The sequence below is a fragment of the Orcinus orca genome, chromosome 12 (genome assembly GCF_937001465.1).
Source record: "Orcinus orca chromosome 12, mOrcOrc1.1, whole genome shotgun sequence".
Classification (NCBI taxonomy): Eukaryota; Metazoa; Chordata; class Mammalia; order Artiodactyla; family Delphinidae; genus Orcinus; species Orcinus orca.
Window position 1 is genome coordinate 47,762,331 of NC_064570.1, and position 14,721 is coordinate 47,777,051.

The 14,721-nt window shown below is 40.5% G+C and overlaps 1 protein-coding gene across 1 annotated transcript in view; it reads right to left on the minus strand.

Moving 5' to 3' along the window:
- The window catches only part of SLC16A10 (solute carrier family 16 member 10), a 142,669-nt gene that overhangs the window by 19,452 nt on the left and 108,496 nt on the right, over window positions 1-14,721 (minus strand). Inside the window, exon 4 of the mRNA XM_004264718.4 lies at window positions 1,607-1,750. Coding sequence (XP_004264766.2) covers window positions 1,607-1,750 — 144 coding nt within the window. The remainder of the gene's footprint in view (window positions 1-1,606; window positions 1,751-14,721) is intronic.

A 14,721-nucleotide genomic window follows, 5' to 3' on the forward strand; every position in this document is an offset into this window, starting at 1 on the left:
CTGTTTTACTCCCTGTTTGACCCCAACATCTCTGCCCTGGTTCCTCCTGCCTAGACTATTTCAATATTCTCCAACTAGTCCCTGTGCCTCCGCTTTTTAAAAAAAATAATAACAATAGCTTTATTGAAATATAAATTCACACACCAAAGAATTCACCCACGCATTTAAAGTGCACAATTCACCGCGGGTTTTAGTTTAACAACAAGATTGTACAACCATCACTACTGCCTAGTTTTAGGATATTTACAACACCCCAAAAGAAACCCCATACCCAGGAGCAGTCACTCCCCATACCCTCCTTCCCCCAGCCACTAGCAACCACTAGGCTGCACTCTCTGTCTCAGGATCCGCCTATTCTGGACACTTCATATAAAGGGAACCACATGATATGTGGCCTTTTGTTCTGAACTCTTGCCCTTCCTCCTCTGTATTCCACCCTTCACAGTCACTAGGTTAAGCTTTATAAAATACAACTCATGTCGGGCTTCCCTGGTGGCGCAGTGGTTGAGAGTCCGCCTGCCGATGCAGGGGACACGGGTTCATGCCCTGGTCCGGGAAGATCCCACATGCCGCACAGCGGCTGGGCCCGTGAGCCATGGCCACTGAGCCTGAGCGTCTGGAGCCTGTGCTCCGCAACGGGAGAGGCCACAACAGTGAGAGGCCCGTGTACCACCAAAAAAAAAAAAAAAAAAAAATACAACTCATGTCATGTCACTCCCTTGCTTAAAATCCTTAATGGCTCCTGGTAGATTTCAGGATAGAGTTCAGCCTCTTCTGTGCTCATAAAGGCCTTTCCCAACTTGACTCCTGCCTATCCCTCAGCCAATCAATCTACTATTCTCTCTTTAGTCCATTCAAACATTGTTTCCCAGACCTAACATCTCTTTGCCCATGTGGCTTCCTCTGCTTGCAACAAACACCCTTTTCTGTCTTCCTTATCTATTTAACTATTGCTCACCTCTTAACACTCCACCAGCCCAGGAAGCCTGCTCAAACCTCCTCTAGTGATTTAGATGCTCTGTGCCTATGTTTCTATGGCACCCATCTAGCATACCATTATTCCACTGTGCTGCAGCACTGCTTTATCTTTCTTCCCCGGAGACCATTAACTACTGAGCACACAGACCATACTTCAGCTGTACCGTTTAGCACAGCGTCTGGCACGGAGGAGTCACTTAAATACTTGTCAAATAAGTGTCGACGTGATCTTGGAACAGCACACCCCACAATACCCAGGAGGCGATCTGCAGTAAAGAAACTCAGAAGACATGCACACCCCTGAATTTCACAGCGTATTGCAAAAGGCACGTGACTATGAGAACTATGCCAAAAATAAATCATTCTTAGAAAAAACAATGGGCAAACACCATTTTGGTTTGGTGGAGTTCCATGACAAGACAAAGATTGTTGTTTGTTCGCCAATTTCTCATGTTGAAAACCCAAAACTCATAACTGATTTTGCCCTTGAAAAACTGCTTGTAAAAGTTAGGTTCTAGAAAGTATTTCTCATTTTTACAGAAGAATTTAAGCAAATAAGTACATATAATGAGCCATTAGGTGGTAAGGATAAATTTGCTGGAGGAAAAAAGGCTTATTAAGAAAGCACCTGTAGATAAACTTTCTTCACACCAGGCACATAATCTGCGATCCGGCCGAAGAGCAGCCGTCCAACTCCTGAAGTGATGCCGATGCACATGAGAACCACCTCTTTATTTTTCTCATCTTGAAAGCTTTCATTCACATGTTTCATCTGTAGACCAAAGAGAAAGAAGCCACACTGAATGTGGTAGGAAAACTGGACAAGTTTTGAAGCTTTGTACAAATGCCTTTGTGTCTCTACCATGTTATGGACTCTCATCCCCTTCCAAATTCAAATATTTATAAAATTTGTTCTGTAAAAAATAATGTATAAAATTTTTCATGAGAACACATGAAGAAAAGCTAACATGGTTTAGCTTGTTTATAAATAAGAATTTTTATAAGAGGGTTTAAAAAAATTTTAATAAAAAGTAACCAGCACACCCTTTATCAGTTACCACCGGGCCATGAGCTAAAGGAAGAGACCTTTGAACACACCGTGCCACCTTGTCCTCACAAGGTCACCCGAGGATCCAGCCATCATCTGCTCCCCTGAAAGGTAGTTTAAGGCTCAATTCTGGAGTTTCCTCTCTTCTAGGAGGACCTGAACCAAACTGAAATAAGTTATACTGGAGCTTACAGGATAAAAGCATAAGGTTCTCTGCCTGAGGATTTGCCTATTTGTGTGGCATTAGAACAGATAAAAATAGAGTCAGTTTAACAGAAAGAAGAAAGGCCTGGAGAGAGAATGTTTGCATTTAAGTCCTGGTTCCATTCCTTGCTAGCCTTGTGACCTTGGGTAAGTTGTTAATCTCTAGGGCCTCAGTCTCCTTGTCTGTAAATTGGAGACAGCAACAGTACTTCAAGAGGGTGTTTGTGAGGATTAAATATCTCTGTAAAGAACTTAGTGCCTGACACACAGTTAATAGTGATATTAATTTTAGCCTTTTTTTTTTAAAGGACCTTTTCCCTCAATTTACAGTCTACTTAGAATAGTGACTGCAAATCTACAACCCAACAATGTTTTAAAAGGAGTGTGACTAGCAGGTGTTATAATGGGTGACAAAACCTGCGGCTCAGCACCCACTGCCTAACACAAGCTTTGCTCCCACGGCCCCTAAGTTCCACGCTTTCCACCTCTTGCTCAGCGCTTCCACTTTCTCAGTGATCACCTATCTGTGCTCACAGCAAGAAGAAAAAGCAGGTCTGTACTCCCACTGCTTTCTCTGAAATCACTGAGCTATCATAACAAACAGTTGTTTCAAACAGACTCACTGTCCCCTACACCAAACGCTGGCCTGAATTCTGAAAGCCTGCAAAGCAAATTTGCCGGAAAGCGCGATGGCCCAGCTGGTACCCTGCCGCACTCACCCCCTCACAGCCTGCCTCCCTCCGTTTCAGTTACCACCACTACTGCTGGCCCAGCTACCCAGGTTTAGACACTGGACAACCATCCTAGATTATGCCCTCCCTCCCTTCAGATCCAGCAGTCACCACCCAGTTCTGATGATTTTACCTCCTAAATCTCTCAGACACTCTTCCTTTGGTCCATGTCCCCCTCAGTGTTTGAGTCTGGGCGATCACTCCTCACCTGGACCCCTACAACAGCCTTTAACGTGCTTCATGCTACAGCCCCCAACTCCTGAATCTCTAACCTGCATTCTCTGAGACCACCTGATTAAGTTCAAAATTAAAAATAACACTGCTCTGCTATGACCCCACAGCCTTCAGGGTAAAGCTCAAACTCCTGGTTTGACCAATAAAGCCTCCCTACTTTGCTGCCCAGCCTCACCATGTCAGCACTGTGCTGTCCAGTACGGTAGGTGCTAGCCACGTGTGGGCTATCCAGCACTTGAAATGTGGTTAGTTTGAACTGAGATGTGCTTTAAGTGTAAAACGCAAAAACAAAATTTTAGAAAACTTAGTGGAAAAAAAAAACACAAAAAATATCTCAATAATTTTAAAATACTGATTCCATGTTAGAATAATAGTTTGGCTATATTGGCTAAATAAAATATATTATGAAACTAATTTCATTTTTTCTTTAACTTTTAAAAATGTGGTTACTAGAAAATTTTAAATTACTTATGTGGCTTGCATTATATTTCTACTGAACAGTGCTGGTCTAAGAAATTCACTTATGGTCACAAAGATAAAACAACTATTGATAAAAGTGACCTCAAACTGGCTAATTCCTCCAAGTCCTTATCAGAGATGGATTCCAGCTCAATTCTGAAGAAAATGAATAACCTGATCTAAGGCAGGTGAGATAATAATTATGTGTATTCATCAGCTTTATTTGGAATTTGAATCCAGACTCTGATGTATTAATCCACTTTAGGAAACACCCAAAGGATCTAGAATAACTTTTTAAGACACTCTTTAGTATTCAAATAAGACTGAATATGCTAGTCATTCTTTTGATGAAACTAAGAACACCTGCCTGCCAAATCGCTATTATCCTTTATTAGTCGTTTATTTTTTCCCCCTGTTCTACACTTTGTAATCCTTAAAAGAAATAATGAGGTGAAATGTTTTGGGTCTCTTGAAATAAGGTAAATTTGGTAAATTCAAATTACACTTAAGTGGAAACTTACTTCTTCAGCTATAAGGGGCATTATTTCATTGAATTTTATTATTGTTGTCATTGTTTAAGTAAAGCAAGAACTACAGCTTCTAATACTTCCTTCCCCACCCTCAGCCAAAATCTGCAAAATAAAGTTGAGGTTTATTTTGTTTTTTGGATTTTTGTCAGGAAGTCAGGGAATCTGGGTGACTGGAGAATGGAATCGGGGGGTGCTGCATCTCTGGATCTTAGAGAGCCTTTCTTGGTGAGGGAGTAGCACCCAGGAAAGCTGGTGTGTTCTACTTGCAGCCTGGGCCTCCCATGACTGCCACCAACTATTCTACGAATCCCTGCCCATCTCTCTATCCTCTGGAGACTGGCACACATTTTAGTTTAGCAGAATGCACGAACGCTGGGCAAAACTGATTACTTCCCATAAAGAGTCACATGGAAAGGGACATGAAAATGTTGAACAGATGTTTCCGTATTTAACCTAACTTATTTAAACCGATGCAAAGCTTATATTAGAAGCCACTATCTACACAGGGGATAACGCCATTTTGTATGGCAGTGGTTTAAAGTGGACTTTATCCAAATGCGTAAGTGCCTTTAGGGAATTAGTCTTTTGTTTCTATTCTAAACATGTGTCTACTCCAGGGCTGCACACCTTTCAGGGATTACCAGAGCCTTGCTGACTGACAGCTTGAACACTGCCTGCTCCTGAAACATTTTCCATCATTCAAACAACTGTCGCTAACCACAGAAGCCATTTTTGGATTGTGTGAAACCCTATTTATTGTTTTGTTATCCAAAAATAACCAAGAACTTAAATCCCATAATATCTGCGCATTCTTTATCCACGGGTGAAAGAAAGACACACTAGCTCACAGCTTACCCCCTTTCCTCCTAACCATCCCCACTTCAAGTAAATGGTGATTCAGCCTCTCTATAGATGACATGTTTCTGACCGGCCACATGAAGAGAGAAGTTCCTCCCCCCTCACTAGAGCCCAGAGGCAGAGCCGTTTTTGAGAGGTCGAGGGCAGCAGCCTAAGAAAGTGACCCTCCTGCTGGATCGGCCTAGCCCTGGCTTCTCCCCTCTCTACCTCTTCCCTACAGGGAGCCTCAGTACCAGACATCTGGAGACATCAGAGAGTGTTCTTCCACTGAGATCCCAGGCTGAGTCCTCTGGCTGTCAGAGAGTCAACCATGAAGGAAGCTCAGTTTGGGGTGGCCATAGTACAAAACCAGGTCCAATACAGCTGACGTAAATGCATTAGAAACTCAAGCTTCTCCTTGACAAATGGTTTCACGACAGAAGATGGCCCAACAGAAGGGCATCCCAACTCACTTTACGGAAGCCCCTGAAATCCAGTGATGCTACGCATCTGCAAAACAAGGAGGTCACTGGTCCAAAAGGTCCAATAATTAGGGAATTCCCTGGCGGTCCAGTGGTTAGGACTCGGCACTTTCACTGCCGAGGGCCCGGGTTCAATCCCTGGTCAGGGAACTAAGGTCCCACAAGCCACACGGTGCAGCCAAAAAAAAAAAAGTCTAATAATTACTTATAGTTCTGTTTTCTAAGATTGTGTTATTTGGCCATGCCATGATGGTCATTAGCCTCACTGTCCTTCCACACACACAACTTTTTAAGGGGATGGGTGGTTTTTGTTTAATATCTTTTATGTAACTTATTACATAAAAACATGATAAAACGTTGGTATATACAATTTAAACTATACATCTTTGGGGGTGTATAATAGTTAAGAAAGGAGGGCGGGCTTCCCTGGTGGTGGAGTGGTTGAGAGTCCGCCTGCCGATGCAGGGGACCCGGGTTTGTGCCCCGGTCCGGGCCCAATAGAGCACTGCAGGCTATGGGACTAATGAAACTACAACTGCCTTTGCAGGACTGAGGAAAAACAAAACAAAACGACAATATTTATCATCCACTGTTGTTGCAGTTACTACGTCCTTTGGGAGATTAACAGATTCCAGACAGCAGTCATCATCTGTCCTTGTCTGTGAGCATTTGATTCCCTGATCCTCTGCCCTCCTCTTCAGATCCATACCATCAAGCTGAAAAGAAGGTGGGCAACAGGTAGTCATGTGCACTCCTTCTGTGTCTGAGAATAAACTCTTGGCGAGGACAGGGGACCTGTATCATTTACATTTACGCAGTACATTCAAAAATGGGATAGTAAATGCTACACAGTATTTTCAGGGGTTGTGGAATTCAGAATGATTTCTGCAGCTTCCTACTTCCCAACAGAGGTGCTGCATTCAGAGTACTTCTCACTTGCTGTTCACTCCTGAGATTAGCAGTTTCAGCTTGTTGCCTCTCATTTGCATGCAGTTTCAGCTTGTTGCCTCTCATTTGCATGCAGTTTTTCTAAGAATATATCCTTTCAACATCTGAAAAGCTACTCCGTAACTCTAAAAGACCATTCTACTTAAATATACTTTTTGAAAGGTAAACACAAAGAAAAGAGCCTGGTCCCTTTAAAAATTAGATGTACATTTGAAAGGCAGTAGAAGGCCTGCTAGAGTGGTTAATGGATAATCTCAGATTTTGTTGCAAATCAAAACTTTATATTACCCTTTGACTTCAAAGAAAGATGAACAGAAATCTTCTGAATGGAACGAGGGTTTGGTTTGGTTTTTTTCTTTCTTTTTTAAACAACGGTGTTCTCTCTATCTCTGTTTTTGCTAAGAAAAGGAAGAAAGGGCATTCATTCCCTGAGCAAGTTTTACATGGGCAGTGTACACCAGCAAGCCCAGTGAGGTGACTAAAGATAGCAGGAAACTAAGTCCATATATATGGGTACATAAAATTAAGCCCTTTATATCATATAATATTGAAATCGGACTCTATAGCCAGAAGACAGTCATTGATTAGGTCAGCCTCAAAACATCATTTTAACTTGTGAAATTTGATAAACTGTGCTTTGAAATAAAACAGCTCCAAGATGTACTTGAAGTGAAAACGCAGAATTTCCTTGCCTGCCAACATTTTTAAGGACTAACATCTTAGGCAGCCCACTGTCTCTATACTAGTAAGATATTTGACATGACTAAACCCGTGGTGCGGGTACCGCCTGCCTGCTCAGCAGCTGACCCAGTGGAGGGCAGACCTTTGGCCTGGCAGGACTCTAGGAGGCATGGGTAGTTGGTTGTTTGTTTTTTTAAACGGCCAGTCTTTCCATTTCATTAAGATGGGTTTCCATAGTGCAAGTGTTCACACATGGCGCTGTTAAGACAGATAAATGTCAGGACTGAGAAAAAAAGAGGGAAGAGTTTCCAGGAAAATTATTTAACAGCCACCAAGGGGTAGAAAAAGAGTTCAGAAGGAAGGAAGATAGCTAATTATGTATATAGGTAGGTTTCATGACCTAGGAATTTTGTTTCAGGAGAGAAAAGGAGGCACTGGGTCTAACTCTAAAAATTCTTTAAACCCTTCATTTTTCTTTGTTTTTTTGAAAAATAATTTTCCTTAGATTAAAAAAGAAAAGTCCATCCTTAACATAGCATTATTTAGATCAGATCAAGATTTGGCAACATGTTCTAGAGGAAGTGTCTGTCAAAACCAATTTGGATTCAGATACCAGTTCAAATAATCCTGAATTACAGAAGTTAAGATGAACTTCATTTTAAAATAAAAAATAAGTCACTAGGATTTTTAGGTAACTTGAAATTATTTAGTGACCCTGACAATAATTTCTGTGTCAGATATTTCTCGAATTATCAAAAATTATTCTAGTCCTTCCAGAACAATGAAAGATGTTTAATCCATTTTTTAAAAAACTTTTATTCATTCCACCTAAATTCAAATATGATTCTGAAGAGTTTCTTTCTTGAAGTCTCATTCTTGGCACACCAGGGTCACCACTCTCTCAGACCCTTGGTTCCTGGATAGTTGGGATGAACACAATGGACTGTGAATTGTTAAGACAGTGCCCATCTGTGAAGGAGGTAGACTGTCTCTACTCTGGTCAAGATGGCTCGGGAGGTCTCAGCCATGGTCCACTGCATGACCGCCTGACTAACGCTTTAGTAGAGTACTTTGAAGATACACGGTGATAGAAAGGTCTCCGAAGATGTGGACTCCTGGTTGTGATTAATGCTCTTCTGAGGCATCATGTGTTTCTATGTTTGTATTTGTTTAAAAAAAGGTGGGGGGGGATATGCTCTTTTAAACTTACTCCTGGATTTATCTGGTGATAAAATCACCTATCAGCTAAATGTACATGCAAATAGATAGGTGTGGGTTATGGAGTCTGCAGTCATTAGCTGAATTGCATGAATTTGGAAAAGTAGTCCAAATTGAACAAATATACCCAACAAAAGGCTAGTTCAATTAAGGTTAAATTTTAGAAGTTTAAGATAGACTTCAACTTAAAATAGAAAGGGATAATTTCAGAAAGTATTATTTAAATCACTAGGATTCCTGGGTAATTTTATAACTTTACTTAATGACCCTGGCTATAATGCTAATAAGCCAGATATTTTGTAAATTATCATAACTGGTTCTATTTCTTCTTGAACACAGAAAGATGTGTAGACTGTTGTTTTACTGAAATTTTAATTTAAGGTAGATCTAATTTTTGAGAGAAATTAGAGCACTATTAGTTCTTATTCAGCTTAATTTTGCCCTTAATTCTAAAGTGAAAAAAGATTGATCCTTCCATGAAAATTCCACCTTCTTCTACCCTCTCCTCACTAAGATTCCCTCAGCCTAGTGGTGCTGGCTAGAGAACCCTTTTACCAAAAGCCATCTGGCCTCCTTTCTCCTCTAGTCTTCATAAGGCACACCATAGTGAGTGTCTTTTCTATTAATTCTAAGAGTTATCTAATTGCCAACTCTCTCCCTAGTATCACATAAAATTCAAAAAAAATTTTATCTGAATGAAGATTAAAAATTATTAGGATTAGGGAATTCCCTGGCAGTCCATTGGTTAGGACTCCGAGCTTCCACTGCAGGAGGCATGGGTTCAATCCCTGGTTGGGGAACTAAGATCCCGCATGCTGTGGGGCGCATCCAAAAAAAAAAAAAGCAATTGTTAGGATTAGGCCCAGAAAAGTTTTCCTTCCACTGCTGTCGCTTTCACATACTTCTGAGATTGTCTACCCCGATTTTTTACCCTTTTCTTAAGAATAAGGCTATTTCAGAGTTTGGGGGTGTTGGTGATTAACATTATTTTAAACATGTTCAGTCCTGTCTTGTGATTTTAGTGTTCAGGAAGAAAAGGACCACACCCCTTTAGGATAGATAAGAAAGTACAAAGCCTGAGTGGTCTGGATTAAGGCAGCTGGCATGGCAAAGAGAAAACTTTTGTGGACTGAGAGTTGGAAGGCCTAGGCATAGCAGGAAGAAAAAAGTCTTTGGAGTCAAATTATGAGCTCTACTCCTTATTGAGTCTAAGATCTTGGGCATCAGTTTCTTAGTTTCAAACCAATACTGCACACTGGTTCACAATAATGGCAGTACCACTCCCTTGGGGGTGTTTCGGAAATCTGTGGAGGCTATTTTTATCTTTCTGATATAGTTGTGTCCAAGCATTACCTTTTTTCCAATTATTGTTTTTTATTTTAACAACATTTATATCACATAACATTTACCATTTAAACCAGTTTTGAGTGTGTATAGTCATTGGCATTAAGTATTCACCTTCTTGTGCAAACATCACCACCATCTATCTCCAGAACTTTTCCATTTTCTCAAACTGAAACTCTGTACCCATTAAATAATAACCCCCATTTTCCCCCCTTCTCCAAGTCCCTGGCAGCCCCCATTCTACTTTCGTCTCTATGAATTCGACTCCTCTAGGTATCTCATCTAAGTGGAATCATAGACTTTGTATCTGGCTTATTTCATTTAGCATAATGTCTTCAAGGTTCCTCTATGTTGTCACATGTATCCCAAGCATTACCTTTATTTTATTCAAGAATTACTTTTTATTTCTCCTTGTGTTACAAGTGGGGCATTACTGATTTTTTTAAAAATTATGGGGTTTCCCTGGTGGCGCAGTGGTTGGGAGTCCGCCTGCCAATGCAGGGGACGCGGGTTCGTGCCCCGGTCCAGGAGGATCCCGCGTGCCGCGGAGCGGCTGGGCTCGTGAGCCGTGGCCACTGAGCCTGAGCGTCCGGAGCCTGTGCTCCGCAACGGGAGAGGCCACAGCAGTGAGAGGCCCGCGTACCGCAAAAATAAATAAATAAAAATAAAATAAAATAAAAATTAAAAAAAAAAAATTATGTATATAGGTAGGTTTCATGACCTAGGAATTTTGTTTCAGGAGAGAAAAGGAGGCACTGGGTCTGACACACTGCTCTAGATGTGTGACAGGGTGGCTGTGAAGGTGAACGTGATACAGAACTTAGAAAGCACCTCACAAGGAAGAGGTAGGACGGGAACCCTAGGACTGGGCAACCCCTACTCCAGGATCCAAGGCAGCCCCGAGAGCTGAAGAACAGGAGACACTGGCAGGGAATCGTGAGAAGTCCCTGAGACAGCTCCCGAGGAGAAAGAAACATAAAAGGAAAAAATGTATTCACAGAAGCAGATACAGTTAAGTAGGAACAGGGATACCGCATGTACGTTGAGGCTATTATAATGCTTCATAAATTAAATAATCAACATATGGCAACATTTTAAATTGCACAGATGGGTACATGGGTCAAGAGCGTGGGTCATCTGTTAGGCTACTTATTGGGCTGTGGTCACCTAGGCATCCCATTCTCCTGGAAGCAGCTTGGAAGATGGTACAAGGCCTAAGAGGTATTGTTTCACCTCAGCAGGGCTGACTATGTACCTCGAGCCACCCATTTCCGTATCTTTAAATTACTCCACATTGACACTAGTCTAGATAAGCATACTTTTACTTCTATTATTTAACCTTTAAACCACACCCTGTCACTAACTATTTGTATGTGGCCAGAGAAAGTCTCAAAAGCAACTAACTCCTCTTCCTATAAAATGGAGATAAAACTGTTCTCACCTCCAGGGGTTGTATATTGAGGATCAAAGAAAAAAGAATTTGAAGAACATAAAGTATTATTAGAATGAAAAGTAGTCACGAGTAGGGAAATTAGTAGACATCATATTCCAGCAATTCAACCAACCTATAGCTCAGCCTCAAACTGGTCAAAAAGTATTTGTGTGCCAGGCACATGCTCGGTGCTGGGGATGGAGCAATGGAAAGGAGGCTCTGTCCCTACCCTTGTCTAATCTACCTTACCTGGTTCTTCTTTATCATTTCCTGAGGTGTTAGGACACTCCCCACACAAAACTCCCCAATGTATTTTGTAGATAAATCCACAGTTTTCACCAGCCTTTCCCATACTTACATTGAATACATTATACAGGATAAGGGCCTAACAAAAATACACTACTGCTGCTTTTCAACTTAAGTTAAAATTAGATATTCTTAAATGTTTGTGGATTTCGTTCTCCCTCCAAATTTTAAATCTTTTAGCAGTTTGGGGCCTACATTCTAGGGATAATTTTCATGCCTGAATAAACCATGCATCACTTCTAAAAACTATTGTTGAATTATTTGTAAATACTTATTTTTGGCTAAATAAATACAATTTGGAACACATGACAAACTTACTCTACCTTACTAAAAGCAGCAGCTCTGTTTTAGTTTATTTGTAAATAATCAGTTTTCTAGATTTCTTATGTATTAATTACGTAATGTCTTCCTATCATGTTCCTATGCTAGTGTATTACAATTCTAAAGAAAAAAATTCCAAAAAAACCCAAAAACAACCCGGCTAGCTTTTTTTTGATGAAAATGTTCTGTAGATATTTAACTTTGCCATTAATTAGTCACACACAAGTGGCCAGAGAAGTAAAGATCCTTATTCATCTCAAGTAGGAGAATGCTGGTGAATACTGCCTAAGGCACAAAACTGATAAATGGGCAAATTTTCACTAACCTGAGTAGTCAAATTTCAGCAGATGTTGAGATCTGCAGGGAAATAAATGCAAGGTTAGAAAAGCAAGAAAAGCATAGACACCATTGAAAAAAATCTGAAAAGTGGGGATAAAGTGATGGAGAGAGGATGTCTATTCACTCCTGTAATAATCACATGAGAACTGAGAAACTGTAGTGTATTATCAGAAGTTATAAGTCGTGAATGAAGTATCTGGAGAAAAAGCAACGCTTGGGTCCTATGCAAGAATTTTAAAATTCTAACATGCAGATTTGAATATATCAGGTAAAAATAAGTTGAATAAAAAAATTCATCAACTGTTGGCTGGCCTTAAAGATGGAAACTAGAGAAATTCCATGTCACAGGCTTCCTGAGGGCAATAGGAAGCTGTATCATTTTTGTATCTTCCAAATACCTAACGCTACCCTTCACTGAGAGAAGGCACCTACTGGCACCTCCTCAAAGAGGCTGTCCCTGACTTTACAAACTAAGGTTACGTCCCACCATCACCTTCCATCTCATTTTATTTTCTTCAAAGAAAATATCACTATATGAAAACTACCTTGTTTATTTATGTGCTTACTTATTTATTGAGCTCCGTGAGAGCAGAGATCACGTCTGTTCTCACCACTGCATCCCCACACCGAGAGGCACCCAACAGGTGCTCAGTGAATATTTGTCAGATATTCACTTGAATGCTTGAATCTGCTCAACCTGAATCTGTACAACTGAGTTGTAATTAGAGGAAGTCACATATGTGTAAGAAAATACAACAGTGACAGAATGGAATAACCCATTCTAATTCTATTCTAATAACATCCTGCCACTGACTGTGCAACTTTGAGCAAAATACCACCTCTCTGATGGTCAAGGTTCTTATCTATTAGTGGGAGAAACCAGTATTAGCACTGCTTTCCTCATAAAAGGCTGCTGTCAGAGTTGAATCAGAAAATATATGTGTGAAGGAAATACCTTTATATTCTTTCTGGAAGTTCATTGGGATGGGAATGAATGAATGAAATGAAAATAAGTGAACAAACAAAACATTTCCAGACCACATAATAGGGAAAAAATGTAGGAGTTGTGCGTGGGTATATATAATCAGCACACAGGGAATCTTAATGGTTAATTCTGATATTTAAATTAATACACTATACAAAGAAATATTCTTGTGTCAAAGAAATTTTATAAGCCTATTTTTGAATGAAAAATAGAAGAAAAATTACTTAAATTAGAAAATCTTGGTGAAAAAGCAATGTGATTACTTTTTATTCTGCAAACTACCATAGCATTCTGCATAGCTAATAAGTGTTAAAGTAACAATAATCAGAATAATAAACCAAATCAAGAACAAAAAGAAGGAAGGGAGGGAGGAAATAATGAAACTTTAGCCCCTAGTACTTAGCCTCTAGTGTTTAGTGCCCAGGCTAAAAACAAAATTAAAACGTCAACTCTGCCTCTTTTATTTGCTTGCAGTGCCAAGAAGACTGAGATAGGGCAACTCTTCAGATTATGCAACTCCATTGGAAATCATTTTAAAAATGTTTCCAAAACTCTGCAATCATCATCCCAGGGCTGAGGACATGTAATGGGCACCAAGGCTCTTCTGCCAGAACCTTACAATGAACAGAGATAAACACAACAGGAGAGGTCAGCTCAGCAGCCCAGTCCTGGGCCAATATACAGTAACCTTTGGTTTACGTGGATTCTGCTATGAATCCTGCATTCTCAGGGCTCTGCCACACAATAACCATAACCCTGAGCTCTAAATATATCCATGAAAGAAAGACGACAAAGCCAGTACAACTGTTACTGGCAGCTTTGAAGAACTAGACTGTGTCAAAATGGGGAAGCAACCTCCCGATTGGGAAATGAACCCTATAAATTGACTAGAGTTATGTAAGGTGAGACAACTTCACTCCTCTAATGATTCAGTTTCTACTACATACACATTTACACTTCAGGCTACGATAAGCTTCCATTCATTTCCCACGGATATTCTTGCATGTTACACCAGGTTCTGCCACTTTTATAACTATGTGACATTTGGCAAGCAACTTAACCTTTCTGTGTCTTAGTCCCTCTACCAGACTTAAAAAAAAGAAAAGTGCAATTAAGTGACCCGTACAATCCCTTCAACGCCTAAATTACTGTCCTTTTTTTTGCAGGCATTTAAATATCTTACTTCAAAGCCACACTCTTAAGAAGACCAGGCTCAAGCCCCAGCTGCACCAGGCACCGGCCTTTCAACCCTAAGCAAGTTGTCTTAACAACCCCAAGTCCGGTTCCTTTCCTGCTGAATGGAAACCGATCCTGCCCATCTCATAGGGTGGCCCTGAGGCTCCAGTGACAGAGAATATTTGTGGGAGCTTCTTATAAACTAAATGTTAATTAAACATGTGGGAAATAAAAAATACTATATGTGTTTAAAAGAAACTATGGTTTAAAACAAACCCTTGCATGGCTGTGAGGACTGGGCACACAGAATCTTAAACCGTGCTCTGAAGACTGAATGCTACAGTTGTTCTGGTCATGTTACTCTGAGAATAAATTAGTTGAATTTGACATGGATGCAGACACAGCTGGATTACATAACTGCACACCAGTTGTCCATGTTTGCAATTTTGCCTCCAAATGGTAGGCACT